The sequence below is a fragment of the Rhinolophus hipposideros genome (genome assembly GCF_964194185.1).
Source record: "Rhinolophus hipposideros genome assembly, chromosome: 1".
Lineage (NCBI taxonomy): Eukaryota > Metazoa > Chordata > Mammalia > Chiroptera > Rhinolophidae > Rhinolophus > Rhinolophus hipposideros.
In genome coordinates this window covers 18,538,997-18,564,169 of record NC_138047.1, presented here as the reverse complement: position 1 = coordinate 18,564,169, position 25,173 = coordinate 18,538,997, and the positions used below count along the sequence as shown (strand labels likewise).

General features: G+C 38.6%; 1 protein-coding gene across 1 annotated transcript in view; it reads left to right on the top strand.

Annotated features, from left to right (window-relative positions):
• The window catches only part of MRC1 (mannose receptor C-type 1), an 82,246-nt gene that overhangs the window by 811 nt on the left and 56,262 nt on the right, over nt 1-25,173 (top strand). The window contains exons 2-4 of the mRNA XM_081050245.1: nt 13,328-13,729; nt 17,174-17,347; nt 21,333-21,497. Coding sequence (XP_080906371.1) covers nt 13,328-13,729; nt 17,174-17,347; nt 21,333-21,497 — 741 coding nt within the window. The remainder of the gene's footprint in view (nt 1-13,327; nt 13,730-17,173; nt 17,348-21,332; nt 21,498-25,173) is intronic.

The following is a 25,173-nucleotide window of genomic DNA, read 5'->3' as shown; positions in this document are numbered from 1 at the left end:
TCCACAATTTGTCTTTTTATTCCCCCATGAACCAATTTACTCATTCTTAGTTTTTATTGCTGGAAAGATCATCCTTATCTGTAGTCTAAGCTGTTCAGACTGATTTATTTCTGTTTTCATTTCCTTTTTTTGTTTGTTTGTTTCTTTTTTTCCTGGAGATTGGTACTCACGAGGAACAGATTCAGAGCTTTTCAAATTCTCAAAGACATCCTCAAGTCCTTCCGTTTCTCTAGAGTTAACCTGCCTAATCTTCAGAATGAGGGTGCCTGTAAGAATTTTCATTCCCAGTTCTCTTTTGAGATGAGATAGAAGGGATTTCAACTTTGCAGTTTTGGTTTCAGATCCCTCTGTATTTTTCTCAAATCAGCGAACACTGTCAGTGCACGGTTTGTGCCAGTGGCACGCTAAGCACTGCTGAGATGGTAGGGGCCGGACTGGGCGGGCATAGGTAAGGCAGAAGCTATGGACCCCCAGGAAGTTTTTCGTTCAGGCATGCCACAGTAGTGATTATAAAAACACAAGCGAAGGCTGCATGGTTTGCACCCTGCGTGCTACTTAATTTCTTTGTGGTTTGGTTTCCCTGTCTACCACATGGGGAGCCTAATATCACCTGCCCCATTCCTCAGTCTTTCGTCGTCGCTGCAATGATCCAAGGAGTTACAATATATAAACAGGTTAGCACATAGTGTGATCTGTGGTCATTGTTTCGTCAGTGTTAGCTATTAAAAGGAGTGACTTTTTTCCCCCATCGTGGTAATTATTTGTCTAATAAAAGCAGCATAGTAAGTGTTTCAAGGAAAGGTTTCCCAAGAAACAATGCTGAGGAAAAATTCCTGGAGCCTGAGGAGATATTTCACCTTAGTCTTGGCTGCAAAATGTACCTCTCAAAGAGTACGGGGGTTGACAGGGGGAGCAGTTAACCAGTTGTGAGAAGACTGCAGTGTGTGGTTAGACATCTCACCGTGTTCATCTTGACAATTTATCTTGCACAGGAGGATGAATATATTCAAAATCTGGGGGGTGTATTGTGTACTTACAGCACATCTCAATTCAGACTGGCCTCCTTTCAAAGGTGCTGTAGACCCATCGGGCAGCACACACACAGCACCCTAATTTTCTTTAAACAGGACTCTTAATGTTTCGGGGCACAAGCGTTTCTCAATTTGTTTAGGAATTTTTCCCTCCTTGAGACAGCAGGACACCTTCCTCTGATGATACAGGAGAAGCAGGGAGATGCTGCCGAGCTGTTAGCTTAGAGAATAAAAGACAAATAAACAAAAACACGGGTCAGGGAGCCCCTTCCAGAATTGTTTTTTACACTTGAGGCATTTACACTGTAATTCTTAGTTTACCTTTTCTTTGCCGAAGTAGCATATGAACAGAGGTGTCTGGATAAAAGCAGACCGTGTAGAAAAGTATATATGAATTCTCGGTACCCCTCCCCTGACCCCTTACCCACTAAGAAAACCCACAGAGAGAACTTCCTTCTTCTGGAGGTTTATTTCTTTTTCGCCCAGAGCCCTTTCTCTTTTCTCCCCGAGAGCACCCCACGCCATCAGCACCATGAGCAACAGTGTTGTTGTACCTTCAAGGACCCAGGAGGCCAAGCCTCACAGTGAAAGCCACTCTCCCGTTTCGCTCTTTTTCTTGCCCTGCCACCTTTTCAGCAGAAAGAACTTTATTCAGCGTTTTCGTTTAGACATCAGTGGGGATATCATCATAGTAGAGAAGCAGTGAGAGTTGCTTCGACACAGAGGTTGGACCTCAGCCAAAAAATGTAGTTTGAAATGAGATGGTTTGGCTCACTAAACTTAACGATTGGTTCTCAGAAGAAGAAAGCACTGATTTGTGGCATTTACCAGTTTCCGTGGTGTAACACTCCCACCATGGTGGATTTCAAATGACCAATGTGATGCCACTGGGGGCAGAGTTGGGCAGGGAGTGAAAAAAAAAAGAATAAGTGAATTGGCTATCTAACACAGACCCATGCTGCATCTAATCTCCATGGTTTATAGATAAGAAAATTAGGGTCCCGACAGGTTAAGTGATCTTTCCAGGGTCTCACAACTTGTTAGTGGCACAACTAACTAGTTTAGTGCTCAGAATTGACTACCAGGGGAGAGTTCTTCCTATTAAACAGAAGCAATGCATGTTTGCTGAATGAACAAATGACTGGTTTGATACCAATCCAGGATTTCTTCAAAGAACAACTCCCCACTGCCATTTCCCTACTAGTTTTAATTTTCATAAAATTTTTCTTACAATATTTCTATGTTGCTTTCCTTATAGTCTCTCATGTCTTCATATATATATATATACATTTTTAGATACCAGACTGAAAATGTACGTACTTTCTGCAGTTACCAAGTTCTTAACATCTTTCTTTTTCCCGATTGTTCTTTTGTTTGTGTATTTTTCTTGTTGTTGTTGCAAACTACATCTGATCTTTCTATAATTCAGAGATGGAGATCTGTGTATGTAGGATGTGGCTGATATAGGTAAGAAGACAACTGCTTTTTTGCATGACAATTTCAGTATCTTCTGAGGGTGTGGGACCTAATTTCTAAGTAGGAAGAGTCATCGTTGGTTACACGTGAACTTTAAAGGATAAAAATGCTCAATTCAGTTAAAGACAAAGATCCTTATCTTTACAAGAGAGCTGGAGCTCGTAGGCGTCCTCTGAGACTCACAACCTGTCACCTGGTCTTTGACATTGAATCTTGAGGGGCTAAGGGAACACTAAGTGACAGAGGCCACGAGAGGAGTTGAACAAAGGAAAATAGCTTCAGCAGCAGTGTGTACGTGGTAGCAGAGAAGGAGTGAAACTGACGTCAAAATGAGAGCAGAAGTGGCATCTTGCCTCTTGGCCAGCGTTATTAAATGGGAAAATCATCTGGTTCGCTCTGTCCACAGAGGAAACCAGTGGAAATTAGGTGGAACAAAAGTGAGAGTGGAGGAGATAAGAAGTCAAGGGCTCTTTCAAAATGATTGAAACTGACATCAAAAGAAGGAGGGCTTCGAAGACAAAGTCTTCCAATTACAAACCAAGTTAAGGTCACAGAGGGCTTTCAAATCCTTAATCCCATGAAGTCATCACTTTCAGATCCTTAATCAGATCTGTACAACAACACGTACATGTTACCAACCACATTTTTATTTTTACTGCATGAAAACACTGAGGTGTTACCAACCACATTTTATTTTCACTACATGAGAAGTCAGCTAGCCAGTAACGACCAGAGCTAATTCTTGGCCATGGCCTTCCAGTTCTGAGTCTAAGAAGTAGACATAATCTGCCAGTTGGGGTGTATTGATCAGGAAAAGACATAAATGTGATTCAAAACAACAGTGTCTGAAAGAAGGACTTAGTACCTCTATTTGTATCCATTATGTAGACACTTTACTTCTAGAGGGGAAGGGAGGCCATGAACATTTCAGTGTTTCCTGTATGTAAAATGACATGCTGGGTGCTTTATATAAATGATGCCATTTAGAAGTTCACAGCAACTCGGTCAGAGATCATGATGCTCCCCATTTTACAGACGAGGAAATCGAGGCTAGAAGGATTAACTTACCTAAGGCAACACAGCTAGTGAGTGGTGAAACCGGAATTTGATTCCAAGTTTGGTGACCCCCCAAAGAACATGCCTCTCTCCACCAGATCACCTGTCACCTGAGGACGGAAGCTCTGTCATTTCCTTCTCTCTGGGCTGCTGCAACAGCTCTGTTTTCTCTCATCTCATCCTGTTCTGAACCATTTCACACTGATTTTTCAAGGCTGATTTTCCCAAGTTACTGACAATAATGAACTAACATGTATCCAGCCAGGTCTATGTGTCAGAACTGTGCCAAGTGCTTTACTTGGATGATGTCCTTTCATTCTCACAAGGACCAGCAGGCTCCGTGACTTCCCCTTCATTTTTCAGATGGGGGAAAAGGAAGCACAGAGGAGTTGGGAAACCTGATCAAGTTCATATAGCCTGTGAGCAGGGAAGCTCTGATTGTGTCATGATCAGGTTGGAAGGACACACAGACTCATTAATTAGTTAGTATGGCTCTGCGTGGAAGAAGAAAGAGGGCTGTGGTGGCAACTTCTTACCTACGGGCTTTGTTTGTTTGTCTTCAAATTGCGGGAGAGGCTGGCATTCTGAGGTTGAAGATACAGGAGACAAAGGAAAAGATAGAGAGTAGAGAGGCGGGAAGGGATGGAATCCAGGGCACAGGTAAAATGATCAGCAGGCTGAGGGAAATCTACTGAGATGGGAGTGAATGCACACCAGGGAGGGTGTAGATATTCATATCATTAGGGAGGGAGGCAGGAAGTCGGCAGAGTTTCTGACACTTGACCTCTATCTTTCTTCTTGAGGTCAAGACCCATATTGGATTCATATTAGTACCTCCTTCAATGGCCAAATGCAGTGGCTTAACAGTAGTAGGTTCTCTGAATAGGTGAGGAATGAATGGATTGAAGTGAAAAATCAAATAATCCTCATTTTTTCCTTTATTCTTTTGTTCAGTATTGCAAAACCTAACCCTGTGATCCCAGCCCTCCTCCTGCCCCCAGCACTTGGCATAGTTTTTTATTTTTATTTTTTTTTGCGTATACTAAGTACATGATAAATATTTGTTTTTCACTTAATTTCAGTTCTTTGGGGAAACGCATGTAGGCTTTATGCTCATTGACTGAGGCTCATGGATGAGTGGGTTGCTGAAGACGCCGTCCTCTGACGAGCATTTGAGTGAAGTAGTCTATTTGGGAGTCGGCCCCAGGAGACACTGGCAGAGAGCAGGGGCAGTAAGACGAGATGGGAAGGCACAGATAAAGGGTGTGTTAAGGAGCCAGTGACCACTGGGGACAACTGGAGCTCAGCCCTGCTGGGGGACAATGTAGAACTGTGTCTCAGAGTCATCCCACCCTGGGCACGAGGGACTTGGGCTGTTCACTGGTCAGTTCCCATTGGTCACTGGCAAAGTGCAACCCGACTCCTAGGGGATTAGTTCTCTGACCCTTTTCGTCTTGGCAGTGTGTCCATAAGGACTCCCACAGCCAGAAAAGACCCCCATGCCCAGTAATGTGGTGCTGACACTGGACAGTGGGGCTGGCATGCACTGAAGAGCAAACAGCAAGAAAAAATGAGTGGAATTCTGACAGTATCTGCTACAAAATACCCACTGACTTTCCTCGCATCCAGCCTCTTTATCTTCCAGAAGGGCTTTTCTTTTTTATGTCTGCATTTTATTTATTAATCATGGGGGAAGTCTAGATAGGTATAAGGGAATCTAGCGTATATTAAGTATATCTCTAAACAGTGACCTTTAATAACCTGATTTTCTTTGCTAGTAAGTTTGAAATTTTAATTACTTGCTCAATGTTATGGAACAATTGAAAACACACTTAAAAGAAAATCCACGCTCATGTTATTGGATATCGGTTATTTTTAACCCGAGAAATTGAGTTGCAACTTATTGCTTCTGTCCTCAATGTATTTTGGCCTTTGGTATTTCTGCCCTTGAATTAACCACAACAGAGTGTGAGCTCAGTGTGCTAGGGAACTCATCTCTCGTTTGTCTTTGCACTGTCACTAACATCGAGCCTGGCATATATTTATTGAAAAGTAAATGTGAGATTGGTAAGAGAGAGTTAAGATGCAAGGAGGGTCTCTTCAATTCTGTAAATAAAATTTCTGATGTGTGTTACACACACACACACACACTCTCACACACACACACACATTGGAGCCCATACATGAGATCACAGAGAAATGAATATAGCTATCCAAGTGTCCTCATTTGTTCAGCCTCTTTGCAATATTTGTATTACAACAATATAATTAGTATAAACAAAAAATTGGAATATGTATACATAGGAAACATTGGTGTGGTTAATAGTGGCAAAAATGCCACAAGTTGCCTTTTGGTCAAGGCCTTGAATCACTTTAAGAGGAAGGAGTGTGATATTTTAAATCAGAGACATGGCACAGAAACAATGATAAAAGCAAAATTACATGTTGACTAGTTGGGTAGAAGAATAATGTAGCAATGTAGGACCATAAAACGATAATCTTACATTTCCTCGTATTGTCTGGCAAAGGCAATATCAAACTTGCTCTGCTTCCTAATGTCAAAGATAAATAAAGGAAACAAGAATAGATAAGTAAGTATTGAAATAGAAGCTTTTCATTTCCAAGTACTCCTTGCATAACTATAAACATTTATAAATTGCTTTTTGGTAAAAATAAACTTTCAGGGGGAAGAGTAATATTAAAATAGACCCATCATCATTAATAAATTATTAAATAAAGTGATGTATCTGTGTTACTAGGGAACATGCCTCAGGTTTAATAAATATTCTTTATTTTTCTCATTAAGTAAAGTTGAATAATATGCATTCATTCAACTTTTGTTACTTGAGATTATTATGCTCCCAAAAGAGAGAACACAGTACTGAACCAGAAAGATAGTCTTTCCACTTATGGAATATCCATTCCAGTAGAGGGACACAAACAAAACATAAGTAAACAAAATTAAAAAAAAAAACCAATATATTTTAAGATGGCTATGAAAATAAAAGTAAAATTAGCATAGTAAGCTTGCTAAGGAGTTGACACTTGAGCTGGGACCTTAACAAGCATCCCAAGAAGAGGGAACTTGAAACATGAAGCTTCTAAAGTGGAAATGACCTTGAGGTGTTTGAGGAACAAAAAGGCCCGTGACTGGATGTGGTGAGGGAGAGTGAGAGGGAGGAGGTGAGGGCAGAGGGGCAGCTCGGCTGGATCAAACCCTCTCTAGTGAGCTGTGATGTGGAGGCCGGCTGTTTTTTTCCTGTGTGCACTGGTAGCACTTTTGAAGGGTTTAAATTTTGGGGAGAATTGTAGCTAAAAACAAAATCTCCTCCCTACCTAGAAAACCTCTCCACAAAGCTGTAAGAAACATAAAATAATTTTATTATTAAGTAAGCATTCACATCACAGGAAATCTGCTAAAGAGTTTGCATAAGCAGAAAGAAATCTGACTCTTATATAGCTAAGTGGAAACTACCCATTACATTAGTTTGTTTTGCAGTCGTTTTGCAATTTGGAGTCAGCTGAGTCCATCTCCTCCAAGAAACCGGGAGATCAGTTGTTATGTTCTCCGGTGATTCCATTTCAAGGAGAAGACCAGAGCAAGATCATGGCGGCTTGGTCTATGGTGGTAGCAGTGGAGATGGAGAGAAAAGAATGGATTAGGGTGTATGTATTAGTCAGGGTTCTCCAGAGGAATAGAACCTATGGGGGTGCGTGTGTGTTTGTGTATCTCTCTATCTCTCTATCTCTCTATCATCTATCTATATCATCTATCTAATCTTTCAAAAGAGATTTATTTTAAGGAACTGGCTCATGCAGTCGTGGAAGTGGCATGCTGGAAACTCAGGAAAGAGTTGATATTACAGTTTAAGCCCAAAGTCAGTCTGAGGTTACTCTTCTTCAGGGACCTCAGTCTGTTTTCTCTGAAGGCCTTCAACTGATTGGATGAGACCTACCCACAGTATGGAACATAATCTGCTTTTCTCAAAGTCTACTGATTTAAATGTTAATCATATATATGTATATATATATGTATATATATATGTATATGTATATATATATATATATATATATATATATATATATATATCCTTTCATCTCAACTATGCTGGTGTTTGACCAAATATCTGGGTACTGTGACCTAGCCAAGTTGACACATAAAATTAACCAGCACAGTATATATTTGGGTAGAGTCAATAGAATCTACTTTTGTCCTAGAAAATGAAGGAAAGCTGGGCATCCAGGATGACTCCTAGACTTTTTGGCTTTTGGATCTGGGTGAATGATGGTACCATTAATGAGGGGGAAAAAAAAGACTGTATGTTTGTGCATTAAATACCATCATATTTAGAGTAAAATTAAGATGGAACTACAGATTAAGTACATGAAATAAAAATCAAATAAGTTTTAAAACCTCTGAAAGAGGAATACTATTTGTGCATAAAGACTCATGCATCTTACTGTATTTTTAAAATGATTTCTTTAGTTTTCAATTATAATTGACATACAATATTATACTGGTTTCAGATGTATAACAGTGATTAGACATTTATATAACTTATGAAGTGATCACCCCGATAAATCCAGTACTATCTCACACCATACATAGTTATTACAATATTATTGACTATATTCCTTATGCTGTACTTTACATCCCCATGAATATTTTGTAACTACCAATTTGTACTTCTTAATCCCTTCCCCACCACCCTCAACCTCCCTCACATCTGGCAATCATCAAAATGTTCTCTGTATCTTTGGCTCTATTTCTGTTTTGTTTGTCAATTTATTGTGTTCTTTAGGTTCCACATATAAGTGAAATCATATGGCATTTGTCTTTCCATGTCTGACTTACTCTACTCAGCTCAATACCTGCTAGATCCATCTATGTTGTTGCAGATGGCAAGATTTCATTTTTTAATGGCTGAGTAATATTCCACTGTACCTTCTTGATCCATTCATCCATTGATGAACACCCAGATTGCCTCCTTATCTTGGCTATTGTAAATAATGCTGCAGTGAACATATGGATACACATATCTGTTCTAAGTAGTATTTTGTGTTTCTTTGGATAAATACCCAGAAGTGGGACTACTGAGTATTTGTCTCTTTGTCTCTTTGCCTTTTTTTGAAAGTATGTTTTGTCTGGTATAAATATTGCTACTTCAGCTTTTTTTATTCATTTCTATTTTCATGAAATGTCTTTTTCCATCTCTTTACATTCAGTCAGCGTGTGTCGTTTTGATCTGAAGTGAGTCTTTTGTAGGCAGCATATGTAAGGGTTTTGTTTTCTTATCTGCTCAGCCACTCTCTGTCTTTTGATTGGAGCATTTAATCTATTTACATTGAAAGTAATTATTAATAGATATGTAATTATTGCCATTCTATTGTTCATAGTTTTCATTTTTTTAAATTCTTTTTCTTAAAGAAGTCTCTTTAACATTAATTGTAATACTGGTTTGGTGGTTATGAACTCCTTTGCTTTTTCTTGTCTGGGAAGCTCTTCATCTCTCCTTCAATTTTAATAGTAGCTTTTCTGGATAGAGTAATCTTGGTTATAGATCCTTGCTTTTCATCACTTTGAGTATTTCCTGTCAATCCCTTCTGTCCTGAAAAGTTTCTGTTGAGAAATCAGTTGATGGTCTTACGGGAGCTCCCTTGTAGGTAAAGACCTTTCTTTTGTTGCTTTTAGGATTCTCTCTTTGTCCTTAACCTTTGTCATGTTAATTATGATGTATCTTGTGTGGGCCTCTTTGGGTTCATCTTGTTTGGGACTCTCTGCTCTTTCTGGGCTTGTATGTCTATTTTCTTTGCCAGGAAGCTTTCCGTCATTATTCCTTCAAATAGGTTTTCAATTCCTTGCTGTCTCTCTTCTCCTTCTGGTGCACCTATGATGCAAATATTGGTACGCTTGATGTTGTCTCAGAGGCCCCTTAAACTATCTCAATTTTTTTGGATTCTTTTTCTCTTTTCTGATTGTGTGTTTTCTGCTACCTGATCTTCCAAATTGCTGATTTGATCCTCTGCTTCATCTAACCTGTGGATTCCCTCTAATGTATTCTTCATGTGAGTTATTGTATTCTTCATTTCTGACTGGTTCTTTTTTTATGCTTTCTATCTCAATTTTTATGTTTCCTATCTCTTTGTTGAAGTTCTCCCTGAGATCATTAAACATCCTTATAACCAGCGTTTTGAACTCTGCGTCTGGTAGATTGCTTGTCTCCATTTCGTTTAGATTTTTGGGGGGAATCTTTGTTCTGTTCTTTAATTTGGGACATGTTTCTTTGTCTCCCCATTTTGGCTGCCTCCCTGTGTTTGTTTCTATGTCTTAGGTTGGGTTGCTATGTCTCCCAGTCTTAGAAAAGTGGCCTTATGTTGTAGGTGTCCTGTGGGGCTGAGAGGTGCAGTCTCCCTCGTCACCTGAGCTGGGTGTTCCAGGAATGTCCCTTGTGTGGTTGTGTTTGCCCTCTGTTGTAGTTGAGCCTTGGTTGCTGTTTTCATGTCCATGGGAGTGATTGACACTCATGCTGATTGGTTGTGAGGCATGGTCATGACTATAGTGGAAGAGCTGTTTTGTAGGCGCTGACCCTACAGTTCAGATTCACTTTGGTGGGGCTCTGGAGCCTCCCTGTCTGCATTTTGCGGGTGTCGTCTGTGAAGATGGCCTAATGGTGCTCTGGCTATGTCCAAATCCAGCCACCAGGTGTGCCAGGGCCTCTTCAGAGGTGCCCTTCTGCAGGCCAAGATCATTCTACACCTGTGCCCTGCCCAGGACCACCTGGCAAGCACCACAAAGTGATCTGCAGATGGCTGCTACTCAGTGGGCTTAGAGGTGTCGGCACAAAACTAAGCTGTGAACTGAGGGTGGCTGTTCCTAGTGCCGGGCTTTGGGCTGCTTAGTAGGTATGGAGCATGCCAAGGCCAGCTGTCAAGCACCTTAATTTAAATGGCTAGTTACCAGTTGGTTGGTTGACTAGATTTGGGCATTAATAAGTGTTGGCTGCTTGACAATACAATGAAATGACTGAAATATGAGATGAAAGATATATTTATTATTGTTGATGAGGTGTTACTGAGCAAAACCATCTGGAAGTGGAAGATAAGTCTAGGTAGGAAAACAATAGGTGGAATAGCAAAGACAAATTAAACATAAAGGGCAGTATAGTTGAGTTACAGATATGTATGACAAAATTTTCATAGTTCATTACCGTTTTAGATTAGAGGAGCTTAGATTTACATTTGTGTATGGTAAATGATCATAGTAATTCTTTTTTTAAAAAAAAAAAAACACACAAACTTTATTTTCTGATTTCCTGTAAACCAAACAGCATTTTAGTAAATTCTTAATTTTATTGCCAATGCAGAAGGGTACTCATCTTGCCACACTAAGACAAGCTAGATGGGAGGAGATTCAGTCCTGCATTGCATGTTGGGTTGACAGATGTCAGCTCCAAGGAAGTCAACAGAAGCAGTTCTGAAATCAGTCTCTACTGAGTCCCGATTACAAGAAATCAAACCAGCAGAAATGAGGAACCCATCCCAGGAACACAGGCAGAGATTTGAAGCAGAAACCCAGACAAGACAGAGACAGAAGACCTCTAACGAGTGTGGGACAAGAGCAGTTATAGAAGTGTGGCAGGAGAAAATAATTTTTTGAGGCAAAGATCCATTATGAGGTCTGAGTTGATGGTCTAAGAACTGACCTCAGAGAGTTAAGTGTTGCTAACCTCACAGGGGTGTTGAGGAAAATATTAATAAATAGAATTTGGCTTGTAAAAGGGCTTTGTAAAACAGTGAGGGACTCTGCTAGTAGTAAAATTATTATTTTGTTCTGTTTCACTGGCGTGATTTGATTAAAAATAATGAGCACATATAGTCAAACCCTCAAACTTCTGCAATACTCCCAGCTCATTTTGAAAGAACCACTTACGTAGAAGGAATTTAGTAAAACTTCACAAGAAATGTATAACTTATAGTTATGTCACAAAATTAAAATAATTCATTTTTCTATTCTTAAAAAAGTAAACAACAGCAACAGAAAAGAGAAACCTTTACATGAGTTAAATTTTAACTTAAGGGAAAAAAATATGCTTACCATATCCTTTTTCTCTTTTTCTTTCTTTCTTTCTTTTTTTTTTTTTTTGCCAAGAGGAAGTTGATTTTTGCCAGTTAGCAGCTATGTACTCTAAACATAAGTCATCCACATGTATTTATTTAAGTCACCAACCCCAAATTACAAGTATAAAAAATACTTATTTGTAAAGTTATTCTCATAAATATTACCTTAAATAATATTTAAGATTAGAGGAGCTTAGATATAAATGATATAAAACTTACATTTACTTAAGCTCTACTGCAAACACAAATTATTACACTTTTAAATATATTTTTGTCTCTTTTTTGATACGAAGGCTAGACTGAGTATGCCAGTGAATCAAAAGTTAAAATATATAACAGATACTATTTTATTTCTAGACAGTAGTTCTCTGAGTTACCTATTGTCGGACAAAACCAAACCAAAAACTTCCCTAGTTGCCCAAATCTGGACTACCCAGAAAGCACTTAGCTCAAAAATTTATTCTGGACCTAAACGGAAGGTAAAATTTTCTGAAATAAAATTACTTTTGGGGGTGACTTGTTAGCTCAGTTGGTTAGCGTGCAGTGCTCTTAATAAGATTGCCGGTTCAATTCCCACATGGGCCACTGTGAGCTGTGCCCTCCACAAGTAGCTTAAAATAATTACTTGACTTGAAGCTGATGGGTCCTGAAAAAACACACTTAAAATAAATAAAAATAAAAAAATAAATTATTTTCTAAGTTACAAAAAAACCTCTCTCATGTTATCCTTTGAATAATCATGTATACGTTTCATGTATCTCAAAGAGGGTAGGGATGAGTCAGACATCAAAACTCTATCCCCACAATGGAATACTATTCGGTGTTAAGGAAAGATGATATAGGAGCATTTGTGACAACATGGATGGATCTTGAGAGTATAATGCTAAGTGAAATAAGTCAGACAGAAAAAGCAGAGAACCCTATGATTTCACTGATATGTGGTATATAAACCAAAAACAACAAAGGAACAAGACAAACAAATGAGAAAGAAATACTCATAGACACAGACAATAATTTAGTGGTTACCAGAGGGTAAGGGGGTGGGAGGTGGGTGATGAGGGTAAGGGGGATCAAATATATGGTGATGGAAGGAGAATTGACTCTGGGTGGTGAACACACAATGGGATTTATAGATGATGTAATACAGAATTATACACCTGAAATCTATGTAAATTTACTAACAATTGTCACCCCAATAAATTTAATTAAAAAAAACCCTCTATCCCAAATGTATTTAATTTTATAGGGTATTATATTCATATTTGGATTTTATTTTCTCCGATGGGTATTATTTCTTTTCCTATTATCTGCTGTTTATATTTACTCCAAAACAATTAGTGTATATGTAAGACAGGCCTTTCTGTAGTGCTCCTCATAATGAATGAGGATAGCTTAAAGATTTCCTGTGTATTTTCCATAGTCACGTGCTTCCAAGAGAGGCCCCTCAACCCAGTCTCTCTCTCCAGCCTCAGGGATTCCCCCCTAGAGGGAGCTGAGCTGGCGCAGGCAGAGCCCACTTCACCTCTTTTCCTGTGATCCTAAGTCTTTAGGGAAATGGGGATGTTAGCAATTTTTGACCAAAACTATTGTCTTTGTCACATGTATTCACTTAAACATCCTTTCTCCCTTCTTTTTTTCTTTGACAGACACGAGGTATTTTTTAATATATAATGAAGATCACAAGCGCTGTGTGGAAGCATTAAGCCCCAGTGCGGTCCAAACAGCAGTTTGCAACCCGGACAATGAAGCACAGAAATTTCGATGGGTGTCTGATTCACAGATTATGAGTATTGCATTTAAATTATGCTTGGGGGTGCCATCAAAAACGGATTGGGTCTATATCACGCTCTATGACTGTGACTCGAACAGCAAATTGCAGAAATGGGAGTGCAAAAACGACACACTTTTGGGGATCAAGGATGAAGAGTTATATTTTAACTACGGCAATAGACAAGAAAAGAATATTATGCTTTACAAGGGATCGGGCTTGTGGAGCAGATGGAAGGTCTATGGAACCGTCGATGATTTATGCTCTAGGGGTTATGAACGTAAGAAGCAAGACATTTCTTTACCTTTCTGTCAACCTCTCCTCATCTTCTTAGTTGGAAACTAATTTAATAAAATAAGCCTATTTTAGTCTGTACTAGAAATTTTAATTGATTATCTTTGTGTTTTGAACTTTTCTGTGTTCTATAACAAGACAGTGAATAAATATGGTAGCAAGTTCTCAGTGATACTTTAGCTATTTGTAATTAATGGGAAGACATGTTTGGTTTGTGTGTTTTTTTAACTTTGGCTAGATCTTTTTTTTAAACTATGAGTTATAAGTTTTAGAAATGGATTTTCACTGTAGTCTTTGATTGAAAGCCTCCTGTTTAACATTATACAGTTGTAGTGATAAATGAATCTAGCACTGTTTCTTTTCCTTTGGTTTAAGTTATCCCTGCAGAAATGATCCACAGAACAATATTCTTTGCCAAGTCAAATTGCATACAACAAAATCTTAGGCAAGGCATTCCTTGCCTGTTTGTGTTTCAAACTGTCTCTGATTTTTTACCTTATGCGTATTTAAAGACTGTAATAAGCAGAAGATTTGAAAAGCTGTGGAATTAATTTGCAAATTAACATGCAGCATATATAGTCAGCTCTTTTAGAAAGTGGTAGCACCAGTGGGGCAGGAAATAGTTTTCTATGTAGTTGGTTCCTTAAGCTCTTGAAGGTTAAATAGAATCAGAGTGTTTAGTCTTCTCTTCTCTTGGCCAAATTTCATTCTCTGGGTGCTGCACAGAAAAAATCAAAAAACAAAAAGAAAAAAAGAACTTGAAACCCTTTAGAAAGGCTTCTTCAGTCAGATGACGTTATCACCACATTCCAGGTTTGGATACTTGGTTATTGTGAAGTATTATCTAGAACAACCTCAAGGACAGAAAAAGAGCTTGTCTTTTGGTACAAGAGATTACCTGTTTCCAAAATTACTGTGTTATTTAGGCTGCAGAGTTGAACCCAGGTATCACAGCTAAGCAGAACAGAGGAGTTAAGATCTTTGCAAGGCGGTAATTTGTCAGCTTCCCACTTTCATTCTGTATAAAAAGACAGAGAGTAGGAATTGAAGAATGAGAAGTTCAGGATGGCCAGATGGCTCAGTCAGTTAGAGCGTGAGCTCTCAACAACAAGCAATTCCCGCATGAGATGGTGGGCTGCGCCCCCTGCAACTAAAGATTGAAAACGGTACCTGGACTTGGAGCTGAGCTGCGCCCTCCACAACTAGATTGAAGGACAAGGACTTAGAGCTGATGGGTCAATATTGTTTCCCAATATTCCCCAACAAAAATTTAAAAAATAAATTTAAAAAAAGAAAAAGAATGAGAAGTTCAGAAGTAAGTTATCTGGAGGCGTTTATTGAATACAACGTAGGTTTAGAAATTACATGAGAGACAACTTATGTAGTATGACCTTCAGGAGATAGAAAATTACAGGGTAGGATAAGGGTGAACCAGACTTGACTGAGTCAAATTCCACAAACAGAACAATAGTCTTAATTGAGGGATTCGGTGCAAGGAATATTGGTGCTAAGACATTGGACTTCTTATTCTATTTAAAATATGCCACTGAAATTTTGTAGTCCCCCTCCCTTTTCTGTTCTTCTGTTTGCTTTGAGAAAAATATGCATAGGGTTCTTGAACTTTAATTTGCTTAAGAATCACTTGGGGAGCTGTTAAAAATGTAGATCACAAGGTTCCCTTGCCACCCAAATTCTAAATTAGCATATTGAGAGTAGAACCTAGGAGTCTGTTGAATTATTCTTATGAACAACCTGGGTGGTTGGATGTAGGTGGTCCATTGACCACATTTTGTATATTCTCCAACTTTCTCCCAATACTTAAGACATTTCGATAGAAGACCTAGCCCTTCAGAGTGATCTTGGACTCCATTCATTGGGACATACATGAGGACTGAAGACATTGCAGAGAGAATATACGTTGAGTTTCTAAAAAAAATTGGCTGAGACCAGGGATTGTTTTAGAATAATAGAATCAGAATTATAGTCTTAGAAGGATCTAAGGGCTGTCTGGAAGTTTGGACCACAAGAGGAAGAGTGAATTGACAGCAGTTACATGATTTGTCAGTGAAGTAGCTGGAGTAGAATGCTTGGTTGTTTTGGCCTCACCTGCTTTGTTCAGTAAATTGAGCTCGCCCTCAAAAGGCCATTTCTGACTGATGTCTATAAATCTAGCACTGAAAATTCCTCGGCCAATTTAATAAACAGTACAACTAGTCCTGAGGTGTTCTTAACAGGTTTTCTTTATATGAAGGACAAGATAACTTAAGGCTTAAGAGTGGCATAATTATTTCTAAATCCAGCATTTTCCTTATACGATATATGATTAGGAAAACTAGTCCTGTAACTTAGTGGGAAAAAAAAGTAGAATTAAACTAGCTAATTGGCAAAAAAAGTAATTTCGAGGTATTTGAAAATAAAGCTGGCTTTAAAGGAGGATTGAAAAAGTACGAGTAAAGGGAAAGGAAATGAGGTAAAAAAGTTACATGTATTATGCTCTTAATATATGTTATGTGCTATGCTACATGTTTTACAAACTTTATATTATCTAAATGACTTTTAAAGATATCCTTTAAGAACTTTCTAAAGTCATAGAATCTACAAAACTTAATTAAGAAAAGAGTATTCCTACTTAGGACAGATTCAGAATATCAGCTGGTGGCAAGAAGCTGAATACTTCACTAGAGAGGGTCATTATCTTCATTATGTCTCAAAGGGAGCAACCCTACAAAATCCTTTTGGCTTGAGCCAAATCATAATCAACAATTTTATGTATTTTTTCAATTTTCTATATATTTTTCAATTTTCCTTTCTAGGTGAACCCAGAATTTCCTATTTTGATCTGTTAGAATTTAGTTTTTTTAAAGGACAATATTGATAGTAGATGGTATCTAATGGTTTTGAGTGATTTCCTTCCATCACGTGAATTTGAGTTATGCTCAAATTCCTACCTGGTTGAGGGACTCAAGTGGAGACTGGATTGACAGGAAGTGATTGGAGGGGATTTAAGCATTGATTGTGAATTCGGGTTACATAGCTATAAGGTTATTTTCAATCTAGAGATTCTGTAATACTGTGCTTCCAACCATGAGGAAGGATGGTCTGTCTCTTCTCTGTTTTGGAGGAAATGCAAAGGTCAAGGCTGGTGTCATTGGAGCTCATTACTTTTGCCTCACAAGAAGAAAGAGGAAAATCTGTTCTAAAAGATGGCAGAAATGAAGTGGTGGTATACTTATTTCTCAGTACAGACAATTGTATGTATGCAGCAGGAGTGGGGTAGAGAGAGAAGGAAAATATAAAGGAATCCCCTGCATGGGGACACCAACTGTGATCAGAAGAGTAAGACCAATTCTTTTGGAATGCTTCTTATTGGGAAGTCAATGTTCAGAAGCATCACTTACATTCTAAGGGTGAGTCAATATGTTTCTTTTAGCCATGTACACACTGCTGGGCAACGCAGATGGAGCCCCCTGTTCATTTCCATTCAAGTTTGAAAACAAGTGGTATGCGGATTGCACGAATGCTGGGCGATCAGATGGATGGCTCTGGTGTGGAACTACTACACATTATGACACGGATAAGCTATTTGGATATTGCCCACTGAAATGTAAGTAACTTTGTCATCTAGAAAAGTTTGGCATATTTAGTATGGCAACATAGTGATAACACCTTGCATTTATCTATAACATTTTTCCCCCGGTTATTTTACATTTATTATTGCATTATGTCCCACTGTAACCCATCATAGCTGTCATTGTCCCTGTGTTATAATGGAGAAAGTCTCCCATCTTGGCTGAAAACTAGAACACAGATCTTATGACTCTCAGACCTGGGCTGCATCAAATAACCCCTTCATTTTCACCAACTACTTTTTTCTTCAAGTTCCTCTTTTACTGTCAGTTATTTTCTAAACCTTTAAGGCAAGTTATACTGTTTATGATTCAAGGTATGCTTAATACTAGATGTAGGCTTGCCATTCTCCAACCTTCCAGTGATAGATATTCCCTTATTAAGCTATAAATAAAAAAAAACAGAATTTAAACAATGCCGCAAGCACGTGGTTTGGTGTAGAGAGAGAGATGAGGAGCTTCTGAAGTTTGTGTCAATGTAATGAAAAGGCTCCTCACTGTGAAAAAGACAGTAAGGATACTCTTCTGAAATTTAATTATGAAGAACATTATTTAACACAGCACTGAATCAAGTGGACGTGGGTTATTTCTATGCTTGAAGGGTTTTAAAAACGGCAATTTAAGTAGTATTGCAGAAATGCAACATAAATAATATTGCATTATGTTGACAGGAAGGGGCCAGAACATAAGAATTCTTGGTGTTCTTTCCATGTTCAAGAATCTATAAACAATGGGTACAGCGGGTTTGGGGTGAAGAGGAGGTGGGCATTGCGTTAAGAGGCAGGGATGGGGCTGAAAAAGGAGGAAAAGCAAGAGGTTTTTGCTTTACTTTCCCTATCACCCCACATCCTCCTCCTGATGCCATCTACCCACTTCCAGTTCTTCCGCCTGAACTTCTTACCCCCTGATCTCTTGCCACTTCAGTTTTTATGGGTCAGAGCAGCTCCCGTTTTCTATTATTCCTCAGAATTCTCTCTACTGCTGTTCTGCAAAGAGGTGGTTCCAGAGGGAGGTCATCAGGTGGAGTTTGGGATGGTTGTGAGACCACCTAGATTGCAATTGCAGCACTTACAACTCCACTTTTGGGACCATACATCCACACACAACCACATTATTCCAAATATTATTGTAAAACAATCCAATTTACAGAAATATGTTAGCTTGTCAAGGGAAAACCAGAATTCCAAGAATCGTGCTTATTTATCTCATTTCATGTGTAATCCCTAAACATCTCACTAAAAACAAATTGGATTTGTCATCCCCATGTACGGCAGTTCTCTTCTGTATGCAGTCCCTCTGTTCTGGGTGAAGACCTACCCACACTCACGGGTTTCCCATTCAGAGTGGCACTGCTCTCCCATTCTTTGGTGAAGTAAATGTATTCACCTCTCTTATTAGCAACTCTTCAACGTTTGGGTACCATGAAAAATTTATAGATGTCTGATCTTTGTATCAGAAATCTTTTTGTCTGAAGTCAAAACTGAGCTATATTTTCCTTAAGATAAAGCAATTCTTATCTTTCAGTGATCAGAGTGTCATGCTCCTTTACTTAGTTAGTAGGAATGGTATTTTCCAAATTTGTCATCATAGATTTCATGGGTCCACCTATGGAGTCCTGCACTTAAGTGGTGTTGACAAAGGAGTCATTAGATGCATGTAGGGCTTCATAAATCATTAAATGGAAGACAAATGGCCAGGTGCTACTCACAAAGGTAACTCATCATCTGGGATTGATGATATGTGTTGGAGGGGTATACTATGTTCTAGAATAATCTTTTAATCTTGTTACTTCTAATTTATGTCTTCCAGACCAAATTATATGTATATATTTCCTGTTACACATAAAAGTAAAAGAACTGTAGAAAATTTTATAAAAATGTTTCATTTCAATATGCATTAAAAATCTAAAGCACAGTTTATATAGTTCATGCCTTTTTTAAAGGGCTTTGTGATTTCCCAATCTATTTCATTTTCCTTGCTTTGCGTTACTTTCAAAACAACATTTTATTTTATATTAGCCTTAAATAAGAAGCTTCAATACAGGAAGATGAGGGACCAGTGATTGACCTAGTGACACTTAATATCTTCATTGTCTTTTTGCATTGTTTATTGTAATGTTTTCCTTCTCGTTAGACATTTATTTTCAAATATCATGAGAACAGGAAAAGGAAAAGACCCCTTTCAATTTTCCATAGCTTGCAACTTTAGCTTTTAACATCAGTTATGCTGGTTTACTGTGGGAATTTGGACAATTTGGGGAGAAGTATAGTCAGCAAACCTAAACAGTCATTGAGAAATAAGTCTTAATTCCTTGATTTAAAATGCAGAGTGTACTTTCTTTAAATAAAGAGAAGAGTCAAATTGCATTTCCTTTCTTTTTTTTTTTTTTTCGGTCTTTTATATCTCTTTCCTCTATTCCTGGACAAGAAAATAGCGCTCTCTCGCTCTCTCTCTCATATCTCACATTTTTTGTTTTTAGTTTCTTTAAGCAAAACCTCCAAGTTTCTAAAACTATTTATTAACAATATTTCCATGTTCAAATAAACCTCAAACAGTCTCAGTTGAATGATCTTACTTAGGTGAAGAAGAATCCATTTGGACATTAAACTGGTACAGCCTCAGATTATGATAATCTAAGTTTAACATCACTAATTCAAATTTATTTGTATATATATATATATATGTATGTGTGTGTGTGTGTGTATATATATATATATATATATATATATATATATATATTGATTTTGTACTTAAAACATCTTAGGAATTTCTATGCTGTTGCATGGATGAAATGTTGATATACTTTTCATCTTCTTTGGTGTGCCATAGGCCCACAGGTTTTATATCATAATGTGTAATATGTTTATGAAAAACATTGCCCCCTTGTCAGATGAAAAGAATCCTGGCAGCATAGGCTCTATGCTTATGGAAAACTACCCAATTTCTTAGCAAGTTGACTACATCTCATAATCCTTTCTCTTTTCCTTGCAAGTAAATGAAAAGATTATTACTTCATACGACTTGTAAGTAGAATTTTACATTATTAAAAGGACAAAAGATAAATTTTCATCACATGAAGCACACAAACATATTTCATTTGCTAACTTCCCAAGCATCTTATATGTACAAGGCTGCAAATAAAATGTTTCTCTCTCTCTCTCTCTCTCTCTCTCTCTCTCTCTCTCTCTCTCTCTCTCTCTCTCTCTCATTGGTGTTTCATGGAGCAAAGCCAAGTTTATAGAGTATATTGCGAATCATAAAATAATAAAAGAAAAATAAGCTACAATATTTATTTTTCACTCTGAGGGAAGACAACCTAACAGTCAGCGTCTATACTATGGCAGGAGCTACCTATATTGAATATATTCTAGAGATGAAAAAGTGAGACTCCCAACATTCATTTAACTAAGATCAGACCACTAGTGGATGACAGCACTGAATGCGAGTCCAGGTCAGCCTGTCTGTGGAGTCCAATACCTTCCCCACCAATACCTGAGTCTTTGGTCTAAAAAGACCAAACTAGAATATGCAGACAAACTATTCACTTGCTGAGAGAAGACGTATATTTATTTTTTTGTCTCCCTTTTTATTTTCTAGAAAAAACTAGATTAAGGAAGTTGGGCTGGTATCTCTATTCTTAGTTTTTGTGGTTGCCTCACTTCTCAACTCATCTGGTCCTAAACATCCCAAATTAAAAATAGGGAGATGATGCCCCCTTTCTTTCATTAGGTACACGGAAGAGATTCAACGGGGTTGATCGTTTGAAAACTTCCCCTCTTCATTTCAGGAGTGAAGAAGATCTCATGGGCTTTTAAAAATAAGGAAAAGGGGGGAAAAAGAAAAGTAAGGATAGGAAGTATAAGGCTTTAGGCAATGATTCTACTAGGATTGTTTCACCAATATTGTTTGCTGAAAGTCTTTTTTTTAGGCATAACAGCTCATTCTACTTGACTTCTTTTACAGTTGAGGGCAGTGAAAGCCTGTGGAATAAAGATCCATTGACTGGCATTTCCTACCAGATAAACTCCAAATCTGCTTTAACGTGGCAACAGGCACGGAGGAGCTGCCAACAACAGAATGCTGAACTCCTGAGCATCACAGAAATACATGAGCAAACCTACCTGACAGGTAATGACATGAAAAGAAAAAGCTGTAAGTAAGACGGGATTATTTTGTCTCTACACATTCTAACATCAAGGCAAACACCACCAGTGATTCTAGCCATCGTGATAGAGTCAGTCCCCAAGCAGGTGGTACAGAGAGTGTGACAAATTGGCACCCTGAAAGAGACATCCGGGATGGCAGATAGGTGTAGTCTCATGCACCAGTTTTGTTCTGTGACAGTCCTAGGACCAGTGCTGAGAAAGATTGTGAAGACTAACCTGGGCTCATAATAGAAGATGCCATGATTCGTGAGTGATGGTGTTTTGAACACAACACAGGCTATCATGGTGGTCAAGTACCCAGGTTTCACCCAAAGCCAGAGAGCTTCCGTTAGCATCACAGAGTTCCCAGTGATGAAATGCAATGCTGCCACCACAAGCAGCGACAGGTCATGAACTGCTCTGAAACTCTGCGTCCTTTCTGTCTCCTGTCCCTCGAACTCCTAGACTTTCAGGTCTTACTGACACTCTTTTCACAACACTCTGTGGTTTTTGTTTTTGTTTTGTCTTTCTTGGAGTCATTTATTGATTCTTAAAACTGTTTGTTTTTTAAGCTTCTGTTCTTGGAGCATTGTGAAGATTAAAAGAGCTAATGTTTGCTTGAAATAAGGATATTTGTTTTAGCTTCTAAAATCCACATTGGTGGAACAGAGAGATTTGGGCCAGAAATGAGTGTGGGAGAAAAAGCCTCCCCAGCTCCCTGTTTCTGATTCCCCTGTTCACCCTGACACAGCTACTAGATGAATGCATCTCTGGTCCTGAGACTACCATGTAGACTGCCCTTACTGGCTTTTTGTTTCCTATCAAACTATTCACAAAATACCTTTGCCTGACATTCGAAGGCTGTCATCTGTCACTGACTACTGTTCCCTTTCATGTGTTCCACCACAGTTTTGACACAAGAGAAGTTTTGGGTTCCTCTTCTATGTCTCATTTTTTCTCACTTCTACATCTTTCCCCAGGCCATTTCTTGTACCTGAAGTTCCCCAAATTTTACACAATTGAAATGGATTTCTTCTCCATTTCCATCTGCATTTCTCTTATTTGTTTACTGCTTTTACAATATGTCCCACTTCCTCTACAAGGCTATGAATACCTTCATTTGTTATTTTTCGTTTATTCATTCATCCATCCATTCATTCATTCAATAAGATGACTGGTATCTGTGTTCGAGGCATTATGCCAGCTCCCAGGGACACAGTGGCGACCAGAGCCATCCATGTCCTGCCCACATGGAGCTTACAGTCCAATGTGGAAAACAAATACAAATAAGAAAATAAACCAAGAAGTAAATACAAAGTATAAATGCTGCGAAGAAAGTAAACTGAAGGCAGCGTGGAGAATGGATTAGAGGGGCAAATGGCTAAAAATGAGGAATGTCTTGTGACTATTTTTGCCCCCCCCCCCCCGCCCCGTTCCGAAAGAGATTCATACAGAACCTTCGAGGATGACAGTCTCAGGGAATGTTTGCTGGCTGATAAATGATGGTGCAGCATAGTCAAAATTATGATTTAGCAATCAGCCTCATGTTTGGACACGCTGTCCGTGTATGGCAGGAGGGCAGTGAGAGTGGTAGTTGTTAAATGTGAAAATGCTTATTAATCACCAGGGAACTTTGTTAAAGTAAAGATTCTCAACCATTAGGTGTGATGTGGGGTCCAGGAATCTGCATACTGCCAACTTTCTGGGTGATTCTGGAGCAAGTGTTTTGGGGGACCACACTTGGCAAAACACGATGTTAGTACCTGCTGTGTCAGCAATGCATCCCAATTCCATGTGAACATACTAGGCAGCAGAGTGCAAGAGTAAAGAGAATAAACTCTGGAGCCAGGCTGCCTGGGTCCCAACACCATGAATCTGGGGAGTCTTGGGAGGATCACCTGTGACTTCTACGTCTCAGTGACTTCATCTATTACAGGGGAGAGTGTGTGTCAACCAACAGAGCATGTCCCCAGCCTTGCCTCATTTTCTAGGACTTCACTCTCTCCAACTCTTTTCAGATGATACTTTGCATCAACTGGAACACATTTCTCCCATCAGTTATTAGGTTTGATGTTTTTTTTTTTAAATTGAATTTGAAGATGTTTATTGCATTCTATTTTTGGTAGAAAAATGCGACATACGTTTATGTACTACAACCTTGTGAAATACACGAAGTGTAACTGGGTAAGAAGTGCTTTTCTACTCCTAGTCCATTTCAAAGGACTAAATCGTGACCTGCTCAACTGTAATGCAATATTTCTTACACGAGTTCAGCACCAAGCTTAACATTTATTAATCTTCTCCTTTCAGGATAGGCAGCCACTCACCATTTTCTTTCAGTTATTATTGAGGAGATTGATGATAGGAAAGCAACCTGCCTTCACTGTGAGCACTCATAAGCTCAAAGATGAGAGTATACCTCCCTCTGCTCAGTTGTTCTGTTTTGGGTTGGTTTCTTGGGTCTTTCTAATAGTGGGACAAAGTATCAGTGATTAATATTTACAACCGTTTCTAAAAATAAGAAAGAGAAGAAAGCACAGAAAGAGACAAAACTAAATTCATGTAGTGATTAAGGAAAAGATGATATAAGCCCATTCTGGTGTTACCTGTGCACACTTACACGGATGAGAGAAAAATCTATCAGATTTGAAATGGTTTCAATTGGATTTGAAACATCTTTTTTTAAGGACTCTGTTTTGGGGTTGTATTTTCCTGACTCTTACAAGTTGTACTTGTTTTCTGGTTTCTCAAAACCAAGGGACAGAACACAGGTTACTTTTTAACTCTCTTCCCCAGCTATATAGAGGAAAGGGGTGACGTGGCAGGACAGCAGCTCTGCCTGGCTCTAGGCTCCTTTCTTGGTTCCTGACTCTGCTATCAGGCTCCAGCTGCAGGAAATGCTTCCCCAATCAGCGGGTGCTATTGTTGTTTCCCTCAGGAGAGCAAACAAGCCCTAAGATTCAGAGGCTTTGTTCACCTCAAATTCTTATTTAAATCTTATCCAGGCCTCCAGAATTTTAGTCAGCACATTTTTAACTGAAACCTGGATAAGAATGATTTCTCAAATGAGATTTATAATGTTTCCTGCTTTTCTTTAAGTCAAAAATATCATCTATTTAGGGATGGGGGGAGGGGAAAGTCTGAGGAGGAACTTAGAAACTAAAACAGAATTTTGCTTCATTGGAGGGAAGATATTCATGACATTTGAGATTTATGGGGCTATATTGGGGAAGAATCTAGAAAATAATGGTGTCAATGAGGACGATGAGCTACTCCGTTTTGGGAACTATGTCACTAAAATGATAATAAAAAAGCACCCACAAATAGTTATATTTTTAAAATAATTAATAATTCCCTGTCATTTATTGAACACCTCCTATGTGCCAGACACTCGGCTTTATTTCTAAAGCTCACAACCACCTCCTACATGAACACTATTGTCGATGAGATAACAGACTGGAAGGTAAAAGTTAAAAACTTGTCTAAAGTCTCATGTTCGAAAAAATAGCCAAATTAGAATTCAGTGCTGTCATTCCATTTCAGTTTGCCTGAGTCTCACTCACAAAATAAACAAGGCTCTGGTGGTCCCCAAAGCAGTCTAGAGAAAGAACCCTTAATTAAAAAGTCAACAGCTCCTTTGCTCCAGTAAATTTATTCTA